The sequence below is a fragment of the Puma concolor genome, chromosome A3 (assembly GCF_028749965.1).
Source record: "Puma concolor isolate L17-30 chromosome A3, mPumCon1.1.hap2, whole genome shotgun sequence".
NCBI lineage: Eukaryota > Metazoa > Chordata > Mammalia > Carnivora > Felidae > Puma > Puma concolor.
This window is the reverse complement of record NC_141669.1, coordinates 112,598,827-112,624,815: the sequence shown is the minus strand read 5'-3', so window position 1 is coordinate 112,624,815 and position 25,989 is coordinate 112,598,827. Positions and strand designations below refer to the sequence as shown.

Below are 25,989 nucleotides of genomic sequence, written 5' to 3'. Positions count from 1 at the left end.
CACCAAAAATTAAAAGCTTTTACTTTGTATTACTAAAGCTTGCAAATGATAAGAATACTACTGCTGTGTGGACCACAACAGAGGAACTAGAGGCACTCCCCCATTGTGTGCCCAAGGAAATAGAGGGAAAAAAATCACTTCTTGCAAAGCTGTATTACCCAAACAGCAGATAGAGCTTTGATACAATCCTGAGAAGAATCCATAAGTTGTAGCATATTACTGTAATACATAACCATAGAGCCATGGAAAATTACTAAAATGGAGCTTCTTTTTTTTTTTTTTTAATTTTTTTTTCAACGTTTATTTATTTTTGGGACAGAGAGAGACAGAGCATGAACGGGGGAGGAGCAGAGAGAGAGGGAGACACAGAATCGGAAACAGGCTCCAGGCTCTGAGCCATCAGCCCAGAGCCTGATGCGGGGCTCGAACTCACGGACCGCGAGATCGTGACCTGGCTGAAGTCGGACGCTTAACCGACTGTGCCACCCAGGCGCCCCGAAAATGGAGCTTCTTGAAGAAACCTCACACACTGTGTTGAGCATAAAAAAGAAAAGTTCCGGAGTGCTGTATATAGTACAAGAGCATCTTTATAGAATTTTAAATATGCAAAGTTACATTGTATATCGCTTAAGGATTCATAACATGTTGTAAAATTATAAAAGTAAATTTGAGAATGATAAACACCAAATTCAGGTAAGTGTTTTTAAAAGCAACAGAAGGCCATAACAGCAAAATGTTAATTTTTGCAAAGATAACGTAGTAGGACCAAGGATTTCTTGCATATTTCTTATAAATTTCAGAACCAAAATATGCTTATTCCATGTAGCGATTTCAAAACATATAGGTGTTAAAATCACATCATCCTTGCAGAAAGCGCTGCATAAAAGTAAAATGGCTTGTCCAAATTATTGGAAGCAGAGCAAATGTCCATCAACAGATGAGCGAATAAAGAAAAGGTGGTCAATATATACAATGGAATATTATTCAGCCGTTAAAAAGAGTGAAATCTTGCCATATGCAACAGCACGGCTAGAGTTAGGGAGTCTATCACTAAAATGTCAGTCAGAGAAAGACAAACACCACATGCTTTCTTTCAGTCATATGTGGAATCAAAGAAGCATAGACAAAAAAAAAAAGGTAAAAAAAAAAAAAGAGTCAAACCAAAAAACAGGCTCGTAGCTATAGAGAACAAACTGATAGTTACCAGAGGGGAGGTAAGTGGGGAAGTGGGGGGATGGGTTAAGCAGACCAAGGGGATTAGGAGTACACTTACATTTTGAACACTGAGTAATGTATAGAATTGATGAATACTATTTTTGTACACCTGAAACTATAATAACACTGTATGTTAACTATACTGGAATTAACATTTAAAAAAGAAAGGTAAAATGTGCTCTGAAATTGAAAGGCTGTTCCTCATCACAGACAGAATGGGAACCTTCTTTTCTTGACCCTCTTGATTGTCTTTGGGGCAGAGGCAGGGCCAGTGTGAAGCTCAGTGCATCAGGGTCTCTGGGTCCTTGAGACCAGGGTCCATCCTTGACTTTGCTCTGAAGAGAGCGGGACATCAGGACTCTGCTCAGAGAGAAGGACCATCAGGAGGGTGTGGGGAAGGGGGCATATCCAGGATGGAAGGCGGGGGATGGGGGGCAGGTTCTCCCCTATGTGAGCCTCTTGCACAGGACGGGAGGCAATGTATTGCAGTTCATGCAGGAGCTGTAGGGAAATATTCATTCATTCATTCATTCATTCATTTATTCATTCTTTTATGAATTTCCCAAATACTTATTGAGCACCTTCTATGAGGCAGGCCTTCTATGGGCCTACATTCATGGTGCACATCAGAAATGAGATGCCTGCTCTTACACTCCACCTCCTCTGTCTGAGGTTCTGAACTCCACCCCACCCACATTCATCTTTGCCAGTAGCTAGAGCCTCCCAGTCCCTCGATGGGCTCCATTAGTAGATTTTAGCAATACTTTCTTTATTCATTCCAAAAATCAGTCCCATGAAAACTGACCTATATAATAGTATATGGGGGCACTCTTTGGAGTTTGGGGCTCAAAACTTTGACTTTAATACCAACTCCCCACCTCAGACCCTCACCCAGGATTCCAAGGGACTTCATTTAAAAGCCTCCAAACCCAGGGCACTGCTGGATGGGTGAGATCTGGAAGCCTCTGAGATTTCCAACAGACCTTTGGAGAAAACAAGAGTATTTCCAGCCTTTTCTTAAGGCTAGATCCCCCTGGGAGGCACAGTGTGAAACAGTGGACTTACCCTGGACTCCTCTTGCCAGCCCACGATGGCGACCATGACCTCTCTTCTTATGTACTAAGACCTGCCCCCAACTCACCTGTTACCGGCTCCGCCACCCGCAGATGTAGGTGACTATGAAACTCATCGCCAGCAGCACCTTGAAGCCCAGAAGGAATGTCACAAAGATAAGGGCAGGCATCTCGGGACCTAAGTACCAATGGGCAGAAGGACACGGCAAAGGGGACACTGTGAGTTTAAATACCTCACTCCACTCAGGAGACAAAGGTGACCTAGTTGCTCAGAGCAGTGGAGGTGAGCTTACCTGAGCTTCCGATGGGCTTGTATGTGCCGTGTGCTTCCGCAGACAGTATGAGGCTGGCCTGGATGGGAGGTTGGGTCTCGTGCTGCACCTTACAGGTGAGCACCTGCTCAGACCCCGGCCCTGACACGTTCACCAAATGCAAGCTTTCCAGGGTGTAGGTCCCATCGCTACTCTGCTTGGATGTGCGTTGCTCAGCTCCCTCGATCGTATGGCAGTTCTCCGTCCAGGTGAGATGCACACTCTGTGGATAGAATCTCTGCACGTGGCAGGTGACAACCACCAAGTCCGAGGAGGGTGAAGACTGGGACACTGTCACTGTAGGGGGAACTGACACAACCCAGAGAAAGCAGACAATTACTATATGAAGGCCACTGTGGGAGCCTGGGAATTCCTTGACAATGGGTCATCTGCCCAGGGTCTGCCCCAGAGGAGGATCCAGGTACTTGTGAACAGATTCTTGCATAGGTAAATGCATGGCTGAATGAGACTGTGCTTTGAGTGAATGCATGCTTGATGCATGGTCGGATGGAGGAATGCATGGATGAAAGAATGAATGGGCTTGATGAAAGCCTCCAAAACTTGCTCTCTCTCTCTTTTTTTTTTCCACTTTGGCCATGAAAGATGCAAAGATGAACATTAAATGCCATTTAAGAACCTACAAGTCAGTTGACTTCACTCCATGACTTGATAATTCTAACATTTTAAGATTCACAGACTCTACATCTTTGTGACTCCGAGATACTGAGATTTTACATAGGAAGGAACTAGGATTTGGAGAGGTTCCCTGTGGTGAGATTCCATCCAAATCCAGAGGATTATATGGAGTGTCTATGGCTTATGTTTGGAGTCAGGAAGCGGGCCAAAATAGATACAATGCATATTCTTGAGTTCAGGTTTGTCCCTAAACCTCAGAAAGGCCAGACAGACTTGTAGGCTCAGTTTAACAACTTTTTGGATCATTCCGTGCACACATGTAGCTGCATTTAACCTACTTGAATATCTTTTGAGTTTGGAGTTTTTCTGGCCCTGTGTTCATGTTGGTAGTTGGGTCATCACAAAGGGCATGGTCTGTCACATGGCTTCATTCAAGAGTGGGCACAGGGCCCAGACTGACAGAAGAGCCATGTATAGAATCCCAGCCTACAGGGTTGTTTGTGGATGAAGGGGCACAGTATCCGATGTGTTATGATGATTTGGTACATGTTTCAGATTTTGAAAAATGTAGTTTTACAAACCAAAGGGATGGAGGTTGTCAGACTGTACTCACCATTCACAGACACATAGATGCCTGAACTAGACGCATACCCCACATCAGGATGCCCTCTTATCAACTTCACACAGCAATAGGTGCCCATATTCTTGGGCAACAATCACTGATGCAGATGGAATAGTCTGTTTGGTTGGCCTCTGTGTTTCCACTTGGTTTACTAGGGGAAGTGCCTTCCATTGAAACTAGGCCCATTCTCCCTGGACCACAAGACAGGCCCTGCTGGGGAGTGAGCAGACACGTTGCAGGCCAGTGTAACAATGTCTCCAGCTCTGACTGACAATGAACCCTTCAGCCTGGTTCATCTGGAACTCGTTACCTGAATTTCCTGGAAAGAAACTTTGCAGCGTTTCTCATGTTCTTTGTCTTGGTCCAAGATGTTCTGAGGGACTGGTTCTGGGTCAAGGTGGGGTCTCATTACATACTCTTTTAGCAACATGTACTGGCACAGAAGGATGACAATTACAAATTGGGTTGCCATACAGGATGAGGGGGAGAGGACCAGTGTACAGAACGGGGTGGGTACCTTTCTTCTGCATCGTAATATGAGGATGGGCTGCAGCATGGTAGACACTATAATAAACAAGGGAACTTGCCGAATAACAAATGACCACAAGCTTAATGATCTAAGAAAACACATACTATTTCATAGTTCGTGTGAACCAGGATTTCAGACCCAGCTCTATCGTGCACAGAGGGAAGTTGATGTGAGTCACAGGGAGAATGGCATGTACAAGTCTGAGGACCATCTGAGGCTATGAGAGGCTAGGTAATAGGCCTGGAACAGACTGTCCTTAATACAGTTTGTAGCAACTTTATTTATAATTGCCAAGCTTGAAAGCAGCCAGGATGACCTTCAGTAGTTGAATGGATAAGGAAATTGTGGTACATTCAGACAGTGGGATCTCATCCAGTGCTAGAAGAAAGGAGCTGTCAAGCTCTGAAAAGGTATGGAAGAACCTTAAATGCTCATTATTAATTGAAAGGAAAAGCCTGCACACTACGTGATTCCAAGTATATGACATTTTGGAAAAGGCAAAACTATGGACACAGTAAATACATCGGTGATTGTCAGGGGTTAGGGTGGGAAGAGAGAAACAGAACACAGAGGATTTCTAGGGCATCAAGATATAATACTGTATACTCTGTATAATATATAAAGGAGGATATCGCTATACATTAGTCCAAACCTATAGACTATACAATACCAAGAGTGAACCGTATTGAAAACTATGGACTTTGGATGTTAATGAAATATCAGTGCAGGTTCATTGTTTGTAATATATGTACCACTCTGGTGAAGGATATTGATAATAGGAGAGGCTGTGATGTGTGGGGTCAGGGAGCAGTATGAGAAATCAGCTGTACCTTCTGCTCCATTCTGGTGTGAACCTAAAACTACTTTATAATATGGTATCTATTTATAAGTAAAAGTCATTTCCATATCAAAGATCATCTAGATTTTCTTCTATGATAGCTTCTAAGTATTTTATAATTTTGTGTTTTCCATTATATTTATAAACGCTGTTACATCTGTGTCTAGATTCAGTTTTTTTTGCATATGGACGTCCAGATGTCCAACTGTCCCAGCAACATCTGTTGAAAAGGCTACTTTTGCTCCTTTCCCAATGATCATTTTGCTGTATTTATGTGGGTGTTATTTCTGGGCTTTCCATTCTATTACATGGATCTGTGTGACTATTACCTCACCAATGCAGTGTTTCAATAACTGGAGATTTCTAGTAAGTCTTGTAATCAAGTGGTGTCAGTCTTCTGACTTTGCTCTTCTCTAGCATTGTGTGGCTATTCCGGATCTTTAATGCCTCCATATAAACTTTAGAATTTGTCAATACTCATAAGATAGTTTTCTGGTATTTTTATCTGGATTACAGTTAATTCATAGATGAAATCGTGAAGAACTTGCATTCTAACAATATGGGTCTTTCTATCCATGAACATGGCATGTGTCTTTACTTATTTAGTTCTTTTTTGGTTGCTTAGAGTGAGGTGTTTTGTTTTGTTTTGTTTTGTTTTGTTTTGTTTTGTTTTGTTTTGTTTTGTTTTGTTTTTAATGTTGGCTTCATCCCCAGCACAGAACCCAGTTCAGTCTTAAACTCACAACCCTGAGGTCAAGACCAGATCTGAGATCAAGAGTGTAAAATTTAACCAACTGAGCCACCTAGGCACTTCTGAGAGCTGTAGGGTTTTTTGCAGATGTTTTTAATCAAGTTGAGGAAATTCCCTCCTATTTCTAGTTTGCTGAGAGTTTTCATCACTAATGGGTGTTGGATTTGTCAAATACTTTGTCTGCATCAATTGTTATCATCATGCAATTTTTCTTCTTCAGCCTGTTGTTGTGATGGGTTAGAATGATTGATTTTCAAATGTTGGAACAGCTTTGTATGCCCAGGATAAATCCTACTTAGTCACGTATACATAGCTTTACACTTTGTGAAATTCTGTTTGCCGACACTCGGTTGAGAATTCTTGCATTTAGATTCATGAGAGATATTGGTCGGTAGTTTTCTTTTTTTATGTACAGTCTATGAGGTTTTGCTATTGAAATAATAATGGCCTCATCAAATGAGTACGGAAATGTTTCCTCCTCTGTTTTCTGGAGACGACTGTATAAAATTGGTATTAATTCATTTTTAAAAGTTTGCTAACTGGGCCTGAGTGTCTCAGATATCTTACTCATTCCTAAAACATCCAAACTTTATTCCTCCTTCCTTCTACTAAGATAATGGTCTTGGTTTCCTCTTTCATCTGATCTAACCCCCTGCAGCCATCTGCTCTATCAGAACTCAAGTCCTCTGCCCAGATAGATCAATGGCCTTAGGGAAGAGACTTCACATGCTTGCTTAGCAAGCGGAACTTGTGGGGTTCAGCTCCCGTCATTTACCTGGTGAGACCTAGTGACCACTTCCAGCTAACGTTCCCTGAGCACACAGACCTCTGCCAATTTGTAACAGTGATTCTCTTCGGATGAAGCATTTGTGGATCCTTTCCTTGCTTCATAATTTCATGTTTTCCAACATGTTTTTCTCCATTGAGAGGTGGCGTCTGTGTAGTGGTAATAAGTGTAAAACTCAGGTTTTACACTTCCAATATGGTTCACTCTTGGTATTGTATCCTAGGGGTTAAGGGATGAGAGCTCTCAGGTGTGTTGTGTTGAGCCCTGTAACCATGGGAGGTGTATCCATTATCTGAACAAAAAGGTCTGGAACAGACGTGAACACTGGGAGATTTTGTGAGCTGAGGACCATTCCAACTTAGTTCTGTAATTTCTGGCTGGGAAAGAGAAAACCCTCCCCCAAGAAGTTCTAGGGAAACAGGTAAGGAGAACAGTAAAGAGGCATGGAAGAACCCCCACCAAACATACCTGAGACCCCACTCACCTGTGAATCCTGCAGCAGAGTCAGCAGCAGGGATGGCAGAGAAGGGCAGCATAGGGAAGAAGGGACAGACATCATGGTGGACCTTGGAGCCTTCTCTGTCTGAGTGTTGTCCTGGAGAGGCCTGGGACTCTGTACTTCGAGAAGAGAAGACACTCCCTGCTTCTGTGATGTCAGAGGAAGGGGATTGTGATGAGAGGAAAGACCATGGGACTGTAACACTTTTTCTTCGAGATTATCAGTTGAGCAGACAAGGTGGTTACAAGCTGAGCAATTGCTACTGGAAATGTTTGGGGTTTCCAGAGTTAAGATCATGACACCCACAGGCTTGGCCTCATTCCGAGCCTTGTCCCTTCTGAGGTTCTCGCCAACCCACAGCCCTGCCAATTTTAGAGGCCTCAGAGACATGGTCTGGGGAAGAGGTTAGAGTTTTGGACATGACAATGGTTTGTGCTTTAGAGGATGGAGGAGACCGCAAGAAGGTGGGGCTCAGGGAACACTCTCCAAGAGGGAAAGCAACATACCTAGAAACACACCCAGGAAGGTGAGGGCTGCCTTTGCTGTCTGTGCTGGGTCCTGGGCGAGCTCGGAAGGAAGGGAGTGGAGGGATTCAAGAAATGCTCTCAGAAAGAGAAAGGAACCAGCATGCTGGCCTCCGTCTCTCTCACCTCTGGAATGAGCTATACCCAAGCACCAAGGTTGTGTTTGGGGACTCTTCTAAGTCCACACTCAGCTGGTGACCCTTTAATGTCCATGAGCCCATAGTCATGCACTGACGGCTAGGGCTATTTTGCTACTGCTTCCTTTGAGCCCTGCCTCCTCTTAGGGATATACAGGATGTTAAGGCCAGGAGGGGTGGTGGAGGAAGAGGCGAATGCCAGGCAGGCCCAAACTGCCTATAGGAGATGCCAAGACTCCCCTCCACCAGTGATGTCACCATTGTATCACATTTTTCTGGAAGGGCGAATTCCATGCTGTGAAGCTATCCATGCCCCCTGCTGAGAGTTGGACAGAATCTTTCCCCCAGTCGCCAGCATGTCTCCCTTCCCCCCACCTCCAGGAGACTTCACACCTTCCATCAGACTCTAAACTCTTCAGAGACTGGGATTTTTAGTGCCTTGATGGTCAAGAGCACTGGCTTTGCAGCCAGATGCAGTCAAGCTCCCAATCCTGAATCCACTTCTTGGTGATTGAGCTATACATCCTTTGACTTTGAAATTTTCATTTGTATGGCTCAAACATTCCAAACTGAGTTCATAGTCTGCTCTCAGACATTCTCTTCTCCCCTTCCACCATGTTCAGTATGTGGCACATCCTCTACCCATTTGGTCAAACCAAGAAGGGACCCATGTTCTACACCCTCACTTGTTCACTCTTGTCTGCCTGCTCGAGGCCCTGCTGGTTTTACCTCCTAAACACCTGTGGAATCTGTTTCTTCATCACGATCATCTCTTGCCCGAATGAAAACTATTACTTCCTAAATGGCCACCCCCATCTTGTTTTGCCTGGTGTCAGCTCTGCCTTCTCCTTCATCCAAGGTGGTCTTCTACGACACAGATCTGATTATACCCCTTTCCTGCATAAAGAGTTTTGTGGTTTCTCATTGCTCTTGTATAGTCAGAGTGCTTGGTATTTTGTAAATGGTAATGGTGTATAGCATATGGTATATTGTATATGGCATGAGGTATATGGTATATGGACTATGGCTTGTAGTGTATGGTATATGATATGTGGTCCATCCTTCCATGACTGGCTTGGCCCCTAGAGTCAAAAGGCTTCCCACCTTTACTGGTACCAACGACCACACAGGAAACAGTTATTAAGATGAATATTAACAGGCGGGTCTTTTCAGGGAGTACTTTCAGGACCAAACATGTGGAAGGGAGGAGAAGGGAGTAGGAATGTGTAAAAGAAGTTGAGCTGCCGTGAGGTCCCAATGAAGATTCAGCCGATCTCCTATGTGATCTGGTGCTAGGATGTGATTTCAGAGTTGTCCTGAGCTGGGGTGAGCGGGCTGGGCCTCTATATCCCCATGTTGAGGAGCCCCTGGATGTGGCAGGTTACTGGGCATGACCTGGGGCAAGGTGGCTGTCCTCAGCTGAGGCCATCTCAGAGAGGGTCACAGCCCAGGGCCACCTCCTGTGACCTGGTGCATCACAGCATCCACCTTGCTCTGCAGAGCCCCTTCGAACTCTGTTCCTTGACGTCAGCACATGGATTAACCCCCTTCCCCCCCGCCCCCCACATTGAGGTCCTTAGAACTACCCCACTCATCCAGGGGTCTAGAGGTCTCTGAGCACACCTGGACGAACTGGGCTTTGCCACTTGGAAAAGTTTAGGATGAATGCCATGGGGGACTGAGAAGTAGCTCCTTCTGGGATCTCTGAGTGCCTGGCTCTGGTGAGCTGTGGCAGAGGACAGAGGAAGGAGGAGAAGAAACCTCAGACCTGAAGGGAGATAAAACCTGGATATAAACACAAAACCCCCCCACCACTCATTTCCTTGCAGTGTCCCCCAGCGGGGTGCAAAAGGAAGATAGAGAGCTGAGGACAAGATGTTAAAGTTTTTTTTATTGGCCTCAATTTTGTGAAACAGTTTTACATTTAGAAAAAACTTGGAACAATCCTTCAGAGTTTCAATATACAGCTGCACACAGTTTCCCCTCTTATTAATGTCTTACAGTAATCTGGTATATCTGTTATAACTTAATGAACCAATATTGGTACATTATTATTAAGCAAAGTCCATAATTTTTCTAGATTTATTTGACTTGGGCTACTAGAAGAAAATACTGTAAACTAGATGCCTTGAACAACAGGAACTTCTTTCCCACTGTTAAGAAGGCTGGAAGTCTGAGATCAGGGTGCCGTGATCATTGGGTTGGGATGTGTGTTTGCCACAATAGCAAAGCAGGTGGTTATGTAGTCTCCTGGTTTCCCGCGATAAACCTGCGTGACATTGTACAAAAGTGAAGAAATGGCAAAAGGGAATGGGCACAAAGCTGAAAGTGCACAGGAGAAAGGAGAAAAGATGAGGTTAGAGGTCAAGTTCAAACTGAATGTGAGAGGGGTTCATGAAGCCATGGCGGCCTTCATGGGAATGCTGCCGGGAATACCGTTGCCCGAGTCTAGATATGCACCCAGAGGAGCAAAGTGAAGATAAACTTACCACGTACCTGAGGAGGTGGGGCTGGGGGTGGGGGCGAGGACAGGGAATGTCCCGGAGGGAGTGACACCAGCATATATTCACATTAATATTGTAAAGATATCGCAGCATTGGAAGTGCAAGGGATGGAATGTTAGAAACTGATCCCAACTGAGAAAGGAGTGACACTGTGGTTAGAAGAAGGCAAGCCCTCTGCAAACTACTCTTGATAAGTCTTTACAAAAGATAAAACACTTCCCTTTTCAACATTTCTAATGTTTGCAATGACCCCATACCAAATGAATAACAGCTTTACTTTTCTTTTTTCATGTCCTTATACATTCCTAACTGATAGTTGGAGGGCTTCTAATGTGTTGAAAGAAGTTTTTAAAGGTCACAGAAAAATTGTTACTTTTCCCCTCTGATTATTGAGATCACTTCGCTTGCTTTCAGTGGCGCTGTCATTGCCTAAGTCCTGCGTCACTGTGCAAAGTGAGCACTGTCTCCATTTATCGTGTCAGCTGATCTTAAGTTCTAGGGAAACAACTCAGTTTGGGTTTGAGCTGTGAAAACACACAGTGAGAGACAGGAATTGGTATTTTATGTGGGTGGTTTAAGGAAGGTGCTTTTCATAAAGTGACTGGTCAGCAGAGCTTGAAAGGGGGAGAGACCAGGCCATGCACATCTGTAGGGGGAAGAAGCACAGAAGGGAGACAATTTGACCTCCATTTCCAAAGGGTCACTGTGGCAGAACCCGGAGAGTCTGTTAGGCACGTGGCAGTGGCCCAGGAAGGGATGCTGGTGGCCGGGACCAGGGGGCAGCCCGGGAGCGAGCAGTGTGCAGGTGCTGGGTGGAGCTCCCTGGTGGGCGGGAGGAGGCTTGCCCTCGCTCCTGAGAGCTTTCCAGGAATTTTGCAAGCTAGTTGTTCCACTGTTGGCAGCTTGAAATTGGCCGCATTGGAAGTGTAGACACCGCAGAAGTGGACAAGCACTACAAATCAGGCTTCTTTTTCCTCCTGAGAAGTGGGTTGTTGAACATTTACCATGTCACCACTGGACATAGCATTATGAAGGCAGAATTGAATACGGGGTATAAAGAAGGAAACCAGGGAAGGGTCCAGGTTTCAGGACTGCCAGCACCTATACACGAGCGGGGGGATCAGGAAAGATGAAGCTGAATGGAGAGCTGGTGTCCCCGTCACAGGGAGAGGAAGGAAACCTCTCTACTTTGAGTAGAAGGACATGTAGGCAAAGCGGAAGGAGAATCATTTCTCTTCTTCCACCCAGGATGGGATTCATTTGCATTCAGGAGGCATTGGAGAACCTCACTGAGGCTGGCGAGTCTGGGGGTTGGCAGGAATGGCCCACGAGAGCATGGCCTTGAGTGTGTACTTAATGGCCACGGTCCCCAGGAAATGGATGAGAGATAGCCTGGTACACGTACACGTGACTTGTTTCTCACATTCTAGGAAGATACCCGTGTGTCAGTTTCCAGAGCACGTTCCCATGGACCCTGCTCACGACCAGGTATGAAGACCAGCTCTGGGGGCAGCAAGGACTGGGAGAGGAGCAGCAGGAACTGTGGGCAGGTGGGTCTCTGGGGAAGCAGGCATCTGGGGCAGGGTTGTGGAAGCTTCTAGTTGTTCCTTGTCTTAGGCTGGGCCCCTCAGGGAAGGAAGGAGGCAGCAGAGACCAAGGATGGCATGTAGCAGGGGAGGAAGGAAGGAGCCGTGGACCCATGTTCACATTTCATTATCTGCGCATCATTCCAGAAATGTTCTCCCCGTGTCTCCTATGTCCTCGGTGCTATTTTCCTCCTGGGTCACCTGTAGTGAGAGGACAGGCGGTCCCTGACATGGACTGTGCCTCCTCAGCCTTCCTCCCTAGGTCCTGATCGCCCTTCCCCATCCTCTCCAGTCTGTCCCACGGAGGGTCAGAGCGGGAGCCGTCCTCAGAGCAGCCAGTGGGCACCTGTCACATTCCTCTAAATGTGGACACCTTGCGCCCAAATAATCTAGAGATGGTCTCCACGGGGTTTCCCACCATCCAGCCCCTCTACCCACTTCCTTCCGAGAAGCCCTAGGACTCTGTGCACATCCTTTGACAGCCCTTGACCCCACCTACTTCCTGCAGGACCCCCACAGTCTTCTTGGGAGTTGGGAACCTCTCGGAACAATCCCTGAGGCTCCAGAGGGTGTGGACGGAGATGCGTCACCTGCTCTTTACTCCAGGTGGGCGCTGACCCTGTATGACCTGTGGGCTGCCCCTTCCACTGACCTGGCTCCTTCTAGGACTGACCTGGCTCTGTCCTCCTTGTCCATGACTCACAGTCAATCCATCGCTTCCTGTGGCCATAGATGGCAGAGACAAAGACGAGTAGCAGCAGCTTGGGGCCCAGGGAGAGAGCCACCAAGAGTGAAGGAGAGAGTTCTAGGTCTGAAAATGAAGGGACAGGAGGCAGCATCAGAGAGGGATCCAGGAGTCCACTCCCAGGGGCCTCCACTTACCCCAACCGAGGGAACCTGGGCCCATCAATGGTCTGAAGCTCATGAATTTCCCCTGTGAGAGCCTCGAGGCAGAATTCAGGGTAAGAAGTACTTCCTTTCACTCACCTTTTCCTGGGCTGCCAGCTCTCCTTCCTGAGGGAAGACATGGGGACAATGAGAACTCAACAACATGCAAGTGAGCTTTACTGACTTGTTCCCCACACCCCATGGGGCAGGTCTGACACTCTCCTTCTGAGGAGGGAACAGGCTCATAGTTTACGGAGGGTCACAAGATGAGTGGGACATCACTCACTGCTGTCCCGTAGGGTGAATCTGTGACCTTGTCTTTGGACCAGGACATGTCCAGCCTTTCAGGGTCATAGCGATGAATATCAGCCCAGCCTCGAGTACATTGAGGACAATGTCATGGTGAATGAGGTGCAAGGCGGTCCTGCTTTCTTCCACGCACGGGCCTTGATGACCCCGTGTTCTCACGTGTTGAAGGAGCCCTCAGGGTGACCTGACCTCACAAGACCTGCTGCCTGGACAACACCCTAGAGAGGTAAGAAATGGGGCTTCAAACACCATCCAGACCCCGGTGCCAACATCAGGTAACATCTTTCTGTTGCACATAGATCATTGTTCTGGATGCATAGCTTCAGATTCTTTGCCTTTTTATAATGATTGCTCTTTGCTCTTAGATTTACATCAAGAAGTTCCAGTAAGTTTTTGAAATATACAGAATAATCTTTGAGGAAGAGGCAGAGACACCATTTTTACCCCTGGCATGTTGGCAGATGGTGGGTCCTAGCTGGGTGGCCCTCTGATCTTATACTCAGTTGAAACAGGTGCATTGCCCATGTTTGCACCTGCTTCTAGAGGGCAGCCTGCAGCAGAGGCCTGGAGGAAGAGCGGGTACAGAGGTTTCGCCCCTCCGCTCCATTTTAAAAAGTCAGTAATAGCATCCGGCTCGCCTGTTCTCTGCCCAAGTATGACTCTTCTGTGCTGCCTTGTTGTCACTATGTCCCTTTGCCAGTCTTGCCTCCTTCCCTGTCTCACATGCACGTGAATCGGGCAGCGCTCCACAGTGAGCTATCCCCCTTCTCGTATATCTTAGAGGCTGCTTCCCAAAGCAGGTGACCTGCGGAGTTTGTCTGGGAGGGGTCTGGAAACCCAGCTCTAAGGTGTAGAGACAGACCCGGGTCTCAGCTGACTGGCCAAGAGGTCCCCAGCCTGGTGGGTGGCGGGGCAGGGGTAGGGCCCAGCCGTCCCTGCTATTGCCACTGCTAAAACCTCACAGTGGTGACCTGGGATGGTGTGAGCAGAGGATGGGAGTACCCTGGCAATCTGGAAATGAGTTGGGAATTACAGGAACTATGGGATTGGATGGGTGTTGCTGGGCTGATGCCTTTCAGAGAAAGACGGTGCAAACTAAGACCAGTGAATCACACCTGAAAGGTCAAGTGTGAAAGAGGACATCCGGGCAACATTGTAGACTCACACCTGCTAGAGCCGGAGGGAAGAAAAAGCTAAGGACATAATTGGGTCCACCATCACCATAAGAGCATCGGCGCTACAGAGAAGACTGGATTCTCAGCTTCAGTGCACCTGCTTTGCCAGAACAGGGCCGTGATGGGGAACGATGGGAGACAGATACTGAGATATGTGGGATAGGGACTTTGGAGACAGGGCATTCAAAGCCCTCAGGGCACTTGTGTCTGCTGAGGACAAGGCAGCACCTTAGTTACTCATCTCCAAATAGAACTTCTAAACCCAAAGGAAAAAGAATAAAAGGACAGTAAATTCTATGGAAATCTGGTTCTCAGTAGTCCTTGAAGACAATGCCCAACCTTCAAAATCTCTGGGAGACAAAAGAGAAAATTCACCAAATCCAAAAGCTCAGTCACTTACACTGCTGCCCTCCCACCCTCACCAGCTGAAGGAAAGGGCAGGTGAAGGGGCCAAGGAGCCTGAAAGTTATTTAGAAATCCCACTGCCAATATTAAATCCAACTTAAATTAGAAAATATTGAAATATGTCCTGCACATCAGGACACAGATTATAGGAAACTGTTTCAAAGTATGCCTGACTTGGGACTTGGGATGGTTGGCCAAGATCCCTCAGAGTCTGTGAATAGGGTACCTTCCATGGCAAGAGAGACTTGTGTGGTCATTAGGTAGGGTTTTGAGTGGGTCGTTATCTTGGATTATCAGAGTGGAGCCAACTTAATCACAGAGACCTTTACAAGTGAAGGAGGGAAACAGGAGAGTGGGAGCAGGAGGCATATTGACCGCAGCAGAAATAGGTCAGGAACGGGACCCTAGGCGCTGGAACAGCAAGGACACCGATTCTACCCCGGGGCGGCCAGAAGGAACGCTTCCTGACAACTCAATTCAGACTTTCTGCCTCTGGAAATGGAAGAAAGGAACGTGTGTCATTTTAAGCCACTGAGAGTGTGCTAATTACTACTGCAGCCATAGGAACCTGAAACAGGGAGGCAGGGACATTTTAAGAGAACCGTGCCAGAGTATCAAGAAGACGGTTGGAGCTTTCTTCCGCTGTGACCAGGACAGTGAGTGTGCAGAGAGAGCAGGGCTGTGCCTCAGGCTGCTTGGCATTTAACCTTGGCTCCTTGTTTTCCTGCTCGGGTCAGATCCCCTGAGCCTCGGTGTCCCCATCTATGAACAGGGAAGACGAGGCCCCTCCCTGTAGCTCTGGTGATACGGAGTAGCTTTCATGATGAAGATACAGTATCTGGCCTGGTGCCCCCCAGGGTCCTCCTTCATCGGTTCTCACCTGAATGGGAAGCTTGGGGAAGAGGAAGAAGCAATCTGCTAGAGGCACAGGTCTTCCTGGTGGTGGAGCCAGGTACTAGCTGTGCTGCTGAGACAAAGGATGCACCCCTGGGACCTTCCGTAATACCTGCACCATCAGAAAAGCCACCTTCCCTGCCTATGGCCAAGGGATGTGCAAAGACTCAGTTGCTGTTATGTGAGTTAGCACCTGAATTGCACGAGGGTTTTCTGGACAGACCCACAGCCAATACCCAACCTCTGGCCTCTCCTCCAAACTGGACTGTCTGTAGGAACAGGGAGCCTGGGCTGCTTCTCACTGTGACTTTTCTGAAGGTGAAAGAAAGACATTGTCCCACATCCCTTCCCTGGGTACGCTTGTCCTCACCGGAAGGGAGGGGAACGTAAGCTTCATGAGACAAAAGCCGTCGCCTGTTTTGTTCCCTGCGACTTCCACAGCACCCAGAGCAGGGAATGCACCCAGCAGGTGCTGAGTAAGTGCTGAGTAAAGGGAATACTGGCCACATGAAGCAGAGGTCTCTCCAGAGGCAGGGGTGAGGTGAGGCCTTGTAACTGGGAAAGTCACTCAGACTTTCTGTCCCTCATCACTGGAACCAGAGGGCTGGTCAGGATTGGAAAAGGGAAGAGCTGGGAGCCTGCAGGCTGAGGTTCCAGATTTTCCACCAATTACCAGCCATGGGGCCTTGAGCAAATAACACAACCTCTCTAGGCCTCAACGTCCCTGATCCTTGGAAGGGGCTGATTCAGGGGCACCCATAACAACACCTGATCCTTATCTGTTGCTCAAGCGATGGAGGACATTCTTATTGACTTGTTGTCACAACCAGGGGACGGAGCGATACTCACCGCTCACGGTGACCTGGGTTCCTGGTCCAGACTTAAACTCCACCTCACGGGCCCCTTTCTGGAACTTCACACAGTAGTAGGTTCCCGTGTCTGCTGGGGTGATGTTACTGATGCGGATGGAAAAGTCCATGTTGTTTCTCCTTGTGGCGTCTGAAACATTTGTTACGCGGGGAAAGTGGCCTCCTCCGAAACTGAAGATTAACTCCCGGTCTGGCCCTGTCCCCCTGAACCACCTGATTTTCCCAACGGGGACCAGGGAGGTCAGGGTGCAGTGCAGAGTGGCTGTCTCTCCAGCTGTGACAGACACCAGCTTCTCGGGCTGGATCACCTGCAGCTCCGCCTCACCTGCCACACCTGGAGGGAGAACAAAGCAGGTATTTAGCATCCTTGTGCGATCCTGTCCGTCCGCTCAAGTGTTTATCCACAACAGCTTTCACTGAGTGCACACCGTGAGCCCAGCCCGCTGCGTGTACACAGCATGTAGCCCTCGCGATGAGCCTGTGACATGGGACCCTGTTACAGACGAGGAAAGGAAAACACAGAGAGATTCAGTGATACATATATCACATTTTCTTTATCCATTCATCAATAATGGACATTTGGGCTCTTTCCATACTATTGTTGATAGTGCTGCTATAAACACTGGGGTGCATGTGTCCTCCAACCTGTGTTTTTGTATACTTTGGAGAAATATCCAGTAGTGCAATTGCTGGCTAATGGGGTAGCTCTGTCTCTAGCTTTCTGAGGAACCTCCATACTGCTTTCTAGAGTGGTTGCACCAGGTTACATTCCCACCAACAGTTTGAGAAGGTTTCCCTCTGTCCGCATCCTGGCCAACATCCGTTGTTTCCTAAGGCGTTACTTTTGGCCATTCTGACAAGTGTGAGCGGTATCTAATTGTAGTTTTGTTTTGTATTTCCCTGGCGATGAGTGGTTTTGAGCATGTTTCTTCACGTATCTGTCAGTCATTTGTACGTTTTCTCAGCCATCCAAAGGAATGCAATATTGCCAATAGCAATGACGTGAATGGAACAAGAGTGTGTTATGCGAAGGGAAATAGGTCAGTTGGAAAAAAGATACTGAATGATTTCAGTGATAGGTGGAGTTTAAGAAACAAAACAGATGAACAGAGGGGAGGGGAAGGAAAAGTAAAATAGGATAGAAATAGAAAAGGAGCGAACCATAAGAGACTTTTTAGCTATAGAGAACACTGTGGGTTTCTGGAGGGAAAGTGGGTGGGGGGATGGGCTAATTGAATGATGGGCATTAAGAAGCAGAATTGTCGTGATGAGCACTGGGTGTTATATGTAAGCAATGAATTATTAAATTCTATTCCTGAAACCAATACTACACTATATGTTAACTAACTTGAATTTGTTAAATATAATTTATCGTCAAATTGGTTTCCATACAGCACCCAGCACTCATCCCAACAGACATAAATAAATGGAAAAACTTCCTCTGTTCGTGCATTGGAAGACATCATATTGTTAAGATGTCAATACTACCTAAAGCGATCTACAGATTCAATACAACTGTTATCAAAACCCCCATGGCATTTTTTTTTTTTTTTTTTTTTTTTTTTTGCAGAAATGGAAAAGCCCATTCTAGAATTCATATGCAGTTTCCAGGGACCTAGATCACCAAACAATCCTGGAAAAGAAAATAGTTGGGAAACTCATACTTCTTGATTTAAAAACCTACTACATAGTGTAATAATTAGAGTACTATAGTACTGAAAAGAATAGAGGGATAGAGCAATGAAATTGAATAGAAAGCCTAGAAATAAACCCTCACATATATGGTTAAAAGATTTTCAACAAGAGTGCCAAGACCATTCAGTGAGGGAAAGAGTACTCTTTTCAACATGAGATGCTGGGAAAACGGGATATCTACATGCAAAAAAAGAATTTGAACTCTCATTTTACTCTATATAGAAAAATGAGCTCATTGGATGAAGGGACCTAAATGTAAGAGCTAAATGTATAAAATTCAGAGAAAAAACCGTAGGCAAAACTCATGATATTGGATTTGACAATGATTTCTTGGATAAGAAACCAAAGGAACACATAATAAAATTAAAATATATGTAAATTGGACTTCATCAAAATTAAAAACTTTTGCATAGCAGGAGACAATATTAAAAGTGAAAGAGGGACGCCTTGGTCGCTCAGTCGGTTAGACATCCAACTCTTGATTTCAGCTCAGGTCATGATCTCACAGTTCATGAGTTCAAGCCCCAGGTTGGGCTCTGTGCTAACAGTGCGGAGCCTGCTTGGGATTCTCTCTCTCTCTCTCTCTCTCTCTCTCTCTCTGCCCCTCCTCCACTTGCACTCTCTCTGTCTCTCTCAAAATAAACAAACTTACAAAAAAAAGTGAAAGAACTCACAGAATGGGAGAAAATATTTGCAAAGCATATGTCTCAGAAAGAATTAATAACCGGCATATATAAAGAATTCCTACAATTCAACAAAAAAATGTCAAATAGCCCTGTTAAAAAATGGACCAAAGACTAGAATAGACATGTCTACAAAGAAGATACTCAAATGGTGAGTAAGCACAAGATATTGAACATCACTAGTCATTAGAAAAATGAAAATCAAAACCACAATGAGATACGCTTTCATCCCTGAGAATGGCTTTTATCAAAAACAAAAGAAAGCAAAACCAAAATACAAGAAAATTAAAAATCAGAAAATAAGGATTGAGTAAGCTGTGGAGAAACTGAAACTCTTGTATGTCGATGGTAGAAATATAAAATGGTGCGGCCGTTGTGGAAACAGTTGTGTTATCATTAATCATTAAAATTTAAATGTAGAATTTGTATGATCCAACAATTCCACTCTTAGGTAAATATCCCCCAAATTACAGGTAAGTACTCAAATACTTGTACATCCTTGTTCATAGCAGCATTATTCATGATAACCGAAAGGTAGCAGAAAAAATTCATTTCTATCCATAGATGAATGGATAAACAAAATGTTGCTGTCTGTATGTATGTGATATATATATATATATATATACACACATATACACACATATGTATATATATATATATATATATATATACACACACACATACACACACACACATATATGTATATATATGGAATTTTATTCGGCCTTAATAAGCATTAATAAGCAATGATAGTCTTGGGGTGCCTGGGTGGCTCAGGTGGTTGTGCGTCTGACTTCGGCTCAGTCATGATCTCACAGTTTGTGAGTTCGAGCCCTGCACGGGTCTCACTGTTGTCAGCAAAGAACCTGCCTCGGATCCTCTGCGCCTCTCTTTCTGTGTCCCTCCCCAGCTCACACTCTCTTTCTCAAAAATAAACAAACAACAATAACAGCAGCGACAACAACCAAGAGCAGTGATAATCTGATATGTACTGTAATCTGGATGAACCTCAAAAGTATCATTCTAGGGTGACATATGCCAGATACAAAAGGACAGATATACGGTTCCATGTATATGAAGTACCTAGAAAAGACAGATTCATAGATACTAGAAAGTAGTTGCTGTGGGGGTGGAAGGAATGGAGAATTCTTGCTTAACGGGTACAGCGTCTGCTTAGGATGTTGAAAAAAATCCTGAAATGTGCAGTGGTACCAGCTTCACAACTATGTGAACGTACTTAATGCTACTGAATTGTATCCTGAAAAATGGCTAAAATAGTAGATTTCGTGTTATGTATATTTTAGCACAGTAAGACATATCTACTCAAACAAGGTGATCCCCCCCATGTAGAGCCTTTCAATTGGACTAAATGGCTCAAGGAGAAAGAAAATGTATCGTTCCAGGGGCTCATGCATTTGAGAAATCTGCCCCCGAAGGGGGAGATAGAACCATGGGAATGTCTAAGCAGGGGAACTAGTAGGCTACAAAATTGTTCATGTTCTGCAAAGAGTTGTGGGACGTTGCCTATGGCTGAACATTGAGTTATGCATTGAAAGGACGCGAGCCGCCTTTGGAGCAATCGTTGAACTGCGTGTGCCAGACTTTGCAGGTGGATTTCACTGCCTCAGTGACTAGCCAGTCTCTGAAGACACAGAGAAATACAAAATTATTCCTTATTACTGGAAGTGTCCTAAAAACTAGGCAGGGATATAAATCAGAGAAACGGGCTGTTCTGGCACCACACACACACCTGTGTTCTTTTCTATTGCTCAGCTACTCCTCAGGGAGAAAATTTGTGGTTCACTCTTGCAGAGTGTGAGCTGGTAAAACCCATGCACTTAGCACGATTTGTGACCGAGCATGTCTCCTCAGGAGGGCACGTGTTACCACAGCCAGGTCTTGGGTGTGCCAAGAATATCAAGTGGTTTGGTTTATGAGTTTGGATTAGAAGATTGGGGTGAGGAAACTGAGCTGCTAAGACAAAAATGGGAAGAAACAGGAAGACATGGAGGGACCAGGAGAGGGAGGAGGTAAGAGGGATCAGAGCATCAAGAGGAACTAGGGTGGGGCGCCTGGGTGGCTCAGTCGGTTAAGCGTCGGACTTTAGCTCAGGTCATGATCTCATGGTTTGTGAGTCTGAGCCGTGCGGTGGGCTCTGGGCTGACAGCTCAGAGCCTAGAGACTGTTTGGATCCTGTGTCTCCATCTCTCTCTCTCCCTGCCCCTCTCCTGCTTACACTCTGTCTCTCTCTCTTTCTCTCTCTCAAAAATAAATAAATACTTTTTAAAAAACCTTCAAAAAAACAAACAAACAAACAAACAACAGGAACCAGGGAAAGGTGTAAACTCTGCCATCTGTGAAATCTATATTCCTCATAGATTTCCATCTCTGGCCCAGGTCTCGTCTCTGAACTCTGGATTTGTATGTGCAATGGGCCACTCAACAATTTGCATAGATAGAAGCAAACCTCTCACTGTTCACACTGTCCCCAACCGAACTCCTCAGTTTCCCCCACATCCTTGTACATCTCAGATGAGGCACCTTATTCTCTGAGATGCTCAGGTCCAAGCCCTTGGGAACCTCTCTTTCCACTCCAAATCCTATGTATCAGGAGATCCTGTTGTCTCCCCTTCTGTATGCACCCACAATCCGACCTCTTTCCCCTTCCTCTCCTGGCTGCTGTCTGGGTGCAAAATGCTTTTCCTTGTTTGCACGAACACGATGAACTCTTGAATGCTCTAGTTGCTTCTGTCTGTGCCCTATGGTGTCTAATCTCAACCAAATGCTAGCATAAGTTAAAACTCATGGTGGATCATGTCATTTCTGTCTTCAGAACCTTGCAGTGACAACCATTTTACTCAAGAGTGAAAGCCCAAACCCTTAAACAGAACAGGAGGATTCTACTCTCCTGCTGTTCCCGTGCTGTTCGGGAAGGCTCTTTCCCCAGAAGATCACATGGCTCACACCCCAACTTCTTGTAGTCTTTGCTCTAATCTCCCTGTTCAGTGATGCCCACCCAGGCTACCTCTTTAAATACATCCCACCCTGAAGAGTCTCTCATTGTCTTCTCCAGCTGTACTGTCATGTTTTTCCTTAACACTCATCACTTTCTAAATTTTTTTTTCAATATATGAAATTTATTGTCAAATTTGTTTCCATACAACACCCAGTGCTCATCCCAAAAGGTGCCCTCCTCTATACCCATCACCCATCCTCCCCTCCCTCCCACCCCCCCAACAACCCTCAGTTTGTTCTCAGTTTTTTAGAGTCTCTTATGCTTTGGCTCTCTCCCACTCTAACCTCTTTTTTTTTTTTTCTCTCCTTCCCCTCCCCCATGGGTTTCTGTTAAGTTTCTTAGAATCCACCTAAGAGTGAAAACATAACACTCATCACTTTCTAACATACTATGTTATTTCCTTATTTGGTATGTCTGTTGTTTCTTTTCCTTTTCTCCACTACGATATAACTTCCACGAGGGCATCTACTTTTTCTCTTTTAATAACCAGTATGCCCAAAGCTCACATAACAGTTCTTGGCACCTAGTAGTTACCCAGTAAATATTGGTGTAATGTGTGAATTGCCCAGTGTGATCCCTGTCTGAGACCCTGCCCTCTATTTTCAGTGGAGAATTTCTCAGGAAAATATAATGAGAAGCTGAATTTCCCATGAAGATGACTGTGGGGGAAAAAACTACTTGCATATACTCAGAAAACGGAAGAGCCCAAAAGAAACAAACCACAAATGCTCTTCCCCCCCATCCTACCCTTCCCTCCACCCACTGGCAGATCTGCAGAGATCTCATGGGATGGATGTGGGGCCATAGAGTTCGAGAAGAGCAATGGTTAGACCCGTGAGATCTAGAATCAGCCTGCCTGAGTTCAAATCATGACCCTGCCTTCACCACTGAGTGACCGTGGACTTTTCTGTGCCTTCTTTGCTTATCCATAAGGTAGGGGGACAGAAATGTCTACCTTGGGTACAAAGATCACAGGACATAACAGACACATACATTTCCAAGTGGGTATAGCACATGGTGAGTGCTCAGGAAATTGGAAAGTGATTACACATGAGATTTCCTGAGGCCTGGAGGCATCAGCTGACACTAGATGGTTGGGATCAGGATATGATTACAGGAGCAGATCATACAGGCAGGATCCTCGGTATCTTGTGCCCCCTTTTTTCCTCCCCACTCCGGTCCAGCATGGAGGACCTCCAAGGTAGTAACGCACAAAGTTCTACTCCTTCTACCCAGAGAGAAGTTTGCTTGTCTTAAGAGCTTGGTGGATGGTGAGCAGTAGTTTAGAGAAGTAGAAAAAGTGGGTGAGGAGCTGAGAGACAGGGAACCAAACATCTGTTCACTGTGCATTTCACGTAGAGTGGACGTGGCGTGAGGAAATCGATAAGAAAGCGTTTTCAGATATCCCATACCCACGTGTGCACCCTTCCTCATGCCCAAACATGTACACACACACATACACAAGTGCATTCCCAAGTATACATGAAGTGTGGCCCAGCATGCTAGCATACAGATCACTTTGAGGATTCCATGAAATTGTCATACATGTTAAAAGCTGAGTAAAAGATTTGGCGCATAGGAATCACCCAACACATCGTTAACCAAAGTTTGGGAGGACACACAGCAGAACTGGAACTCTGGAGACCTCGGAGTGTGCTAAGTGATGCCTCTTCTTCTGTTTCCCTCTCTGTATTTTCTGATGTTTGTTTAGTTAGACTCCACCGAGAAGCCGAGCAGCATAACACGGTGGAAGGAATGAACCGTGCAGCTGGGTGGCCTGGACGTGAATCCCGGCAGATGCACTGACTTAGGTAGCTGACATTGGGCCATTAACTCTCTCTGCCTGAATTTCCCCATCTGCTGATCAGCAGTACAGTCCTAGCTATCAGGCAGGGGTGTTGTGAGAATTAGATCATTTAATACCTACAAACTTGTCCTTGTGACAGATGGAAGCCTCCACTGTCTGGATGCCTCTGGTAACAAGCTGTAGGTGATGGATGCATAGAGGAAATGCTCAGATCCCCGACTTCCTGCTCTCAGATGACACCCAGTCCTTGGTCTTCTGTGGCAGCCCTGGGTAGCACACCTCTGGTTACCTGGAAGCCCTTGATGTCCAGGGACATGGGAGGTGTTGTGGGATCAGGAAGAGGGGATTGTACCCCAAGGCAGTGCTTACCTGTGAGTCCCAACAGCAGAGCCAGCAGCAGGTAAGGAGGCAGGTGGGGCCCGGAGGCAGGGGCCAACATTGCGGAGGCCTGGGGACCCTGCTCTGTGCAAATGTGTATGCTGGGTAGAATGGGCCTCTGTTCTGTAGAGAGGAAAAGCCTTCCTTCTCCTGTCATTAGGGGAAGTCCCTATGATGGGGTGACATGGCTGTGGGGCAACAGTCTGCTTCTAGATTGTGAAAGAGAAGTCAGGCAGAGAAGACCTCACTTGGTGAGGGGTCCTCTTCTTTTTTTCAGAGAGTGGAGAGGCCCAGGAGAGATAATGCTTCCTGCCTGCATGGGGTCTCTGCCCCCTCCAGTGGGCCCTCCCCCCATCTTGAGGTCTTCATGGTGATTCCCCACTTGGGAGCCCCAGACCAAGGTGGATCTGCAGTTGGGGGCTGTGTCCCAAGCTCCTGAGCCCAGAACAGTTAGGGGTGGCTGGCTTGTGGCCTCAGGCTCCACCAGCCTGCCAAACGACGGGGGAGATGTCTAGAAGTGAAATAACTCCATGCTTTGGAGTTACTCAGCAGGAAGAAAAGTGGTTCACCAGAGCCTGCCCAACTTTGTGATTGAACGAGGTCTATTCCAGAAATGACTCCCCATTCCAACCCTGTATGTTGCAACTGGTAAAATTTCATCCAAAGGCATAGTACAGTGTGGACCTCTGAAGTTGTCTGTGCTTGGGGCACCTGGCTGGCGCAGTCTGCAGAACATGTGACTCTTGATTTGGGGACTGTGGGTTTGGGCCACACCCGTGCAGATTACCTAAAAAAAAATATCTTAGAATAAAAAAAAGCAGTTGTATGTGCTTACATCATCTTCTCTCCTCTTTCAGGAGAGGCAGTGGGTTATAGGTCCCAGAAATCATCACACTCCCAGGCATTTATCTGAGTGAAATGAAAACCAGGACCTCACAAAAACCCATGTGGGAATGTTTACAACATTCTGTAATGACAAAAAGCTGGAAACATCCCAAATGTCCAGTAATAAGGGAAGGCTTGAACGAACTATAGTGCATTCATAGCAGGAACTACTACTCAGCAGTAAGAAGGAATAAATTATTTACATGTGCACAACTTGTTAAGTTTCCGAAGGCATTATGTTGAGTGAACAAAATCAATCTCAAAACGCCACGTACTGTGGGAATCCACTTACACAACATTGTCGAAGTTGTAGAGAACAGATGGGCATGTGCCAGAGGTTTGGTGTGGTGGGGCGGGTGGGCACTCTGAAAAGCCAGCACAACGGAAACTTTGCGGCCATGGAGTTGTTCTGTACCCTGAATGCGGTGGTGTTTACACCAAATACACATGAGCGGAAAGACGCAAACAAAAGCTGGGAATGTTACAAGACTGAGCTATAAAACACAGTGTTGTTGTCATTCTAAGGTGGACACCCACTATGACGTTATCTAAAATTAACATATTAAGATGATGGGATAGAAACATGCACGCAGGGTGTGGGGTCCGGAATACCAGAGCATCGTATCCCCATCATTCATAGTGGGATGTCAGTGAACAATGCCTACGGGGGAGATGTCTAGAAGTGACAGTGTAAGCATGCTATATGAGATCTGGCTATGACATCTAGAATAATCAGTTAAAGATAATCAATTAAAAGAGTGGAAAATGGTTGCCTCTGACGGGTGGAAAATAGTGGAAGGTAGGGAGATTCCGGTTTTAATATGTAGAACATACCGAACTCTTTGCCTCTTAAACCACGTGCATATGTAACTTTAATAAAGGTAAAATCTAATCTAGGTGAGTAGGTCGATAAGAGCTACTCATAAAAGAATGTCCACACGATAAGCGGTAATACAGGCTTGATAAGCTTCCT

General features: G+C 46.0%; 1 protein-coding gene across 1 annotated transcript; it reads right to left on the bottom strand.

The window, feature by feature from the left end:
- Positions 1–9,793: 9,793 nt before the first annotated feature.
- Positions 9,794–24,276, bottom strand: LOC112869566 (signal-regulatory protein beta-1-like). Its single transcript, XM_086701853.1, has 5 exons — positions 24,123–24,276; positions 16,533–16,886; positions 13,000–13,026; positions 12,686–12,823; positions 9,794–12,213 (listed from the first exon to the last, which is right to left on the bottom strand). Exons 1-5 carry the CDS (start codon positions 24,190–24,192, stop codon positions 12,194–12,196), a joined length of 609 nt encoding a protein of 202 aa, XP_086557979.1. The 5' UTR covers positions 24,193–24,276; the 3' UTR covers positions 9,794–12,193.
- Positions 24,277–25,989: the final 1,713 nt, after the last annotated feature.

Bases quoted from the DNA above. Each gene is read 5' to 3' on its own strand.
- LOC112869566 (XM_086701853.1), bottom strand. From the start codon at position 24,192: ATGTTGGCCCCTGCCTCCGGGCCCCACCTGCCTCCTTACCTGCTGCTG. The intron at 12,824-12,999 runs GTGAGTGAAAGG...CTTCATTTTCAG, and splicing joins AGCTGGCAGCCCAGGAAAAG to ACCTAGAACTCTCTCCTTCA. The intron at 12,214-12,685 runs GTCAGTCCTAGA...CTCTCACTACAG, and splicing joins GACAAGGAGGACAGAGCCAG to GTGACCCAGGAGGAAAATAG.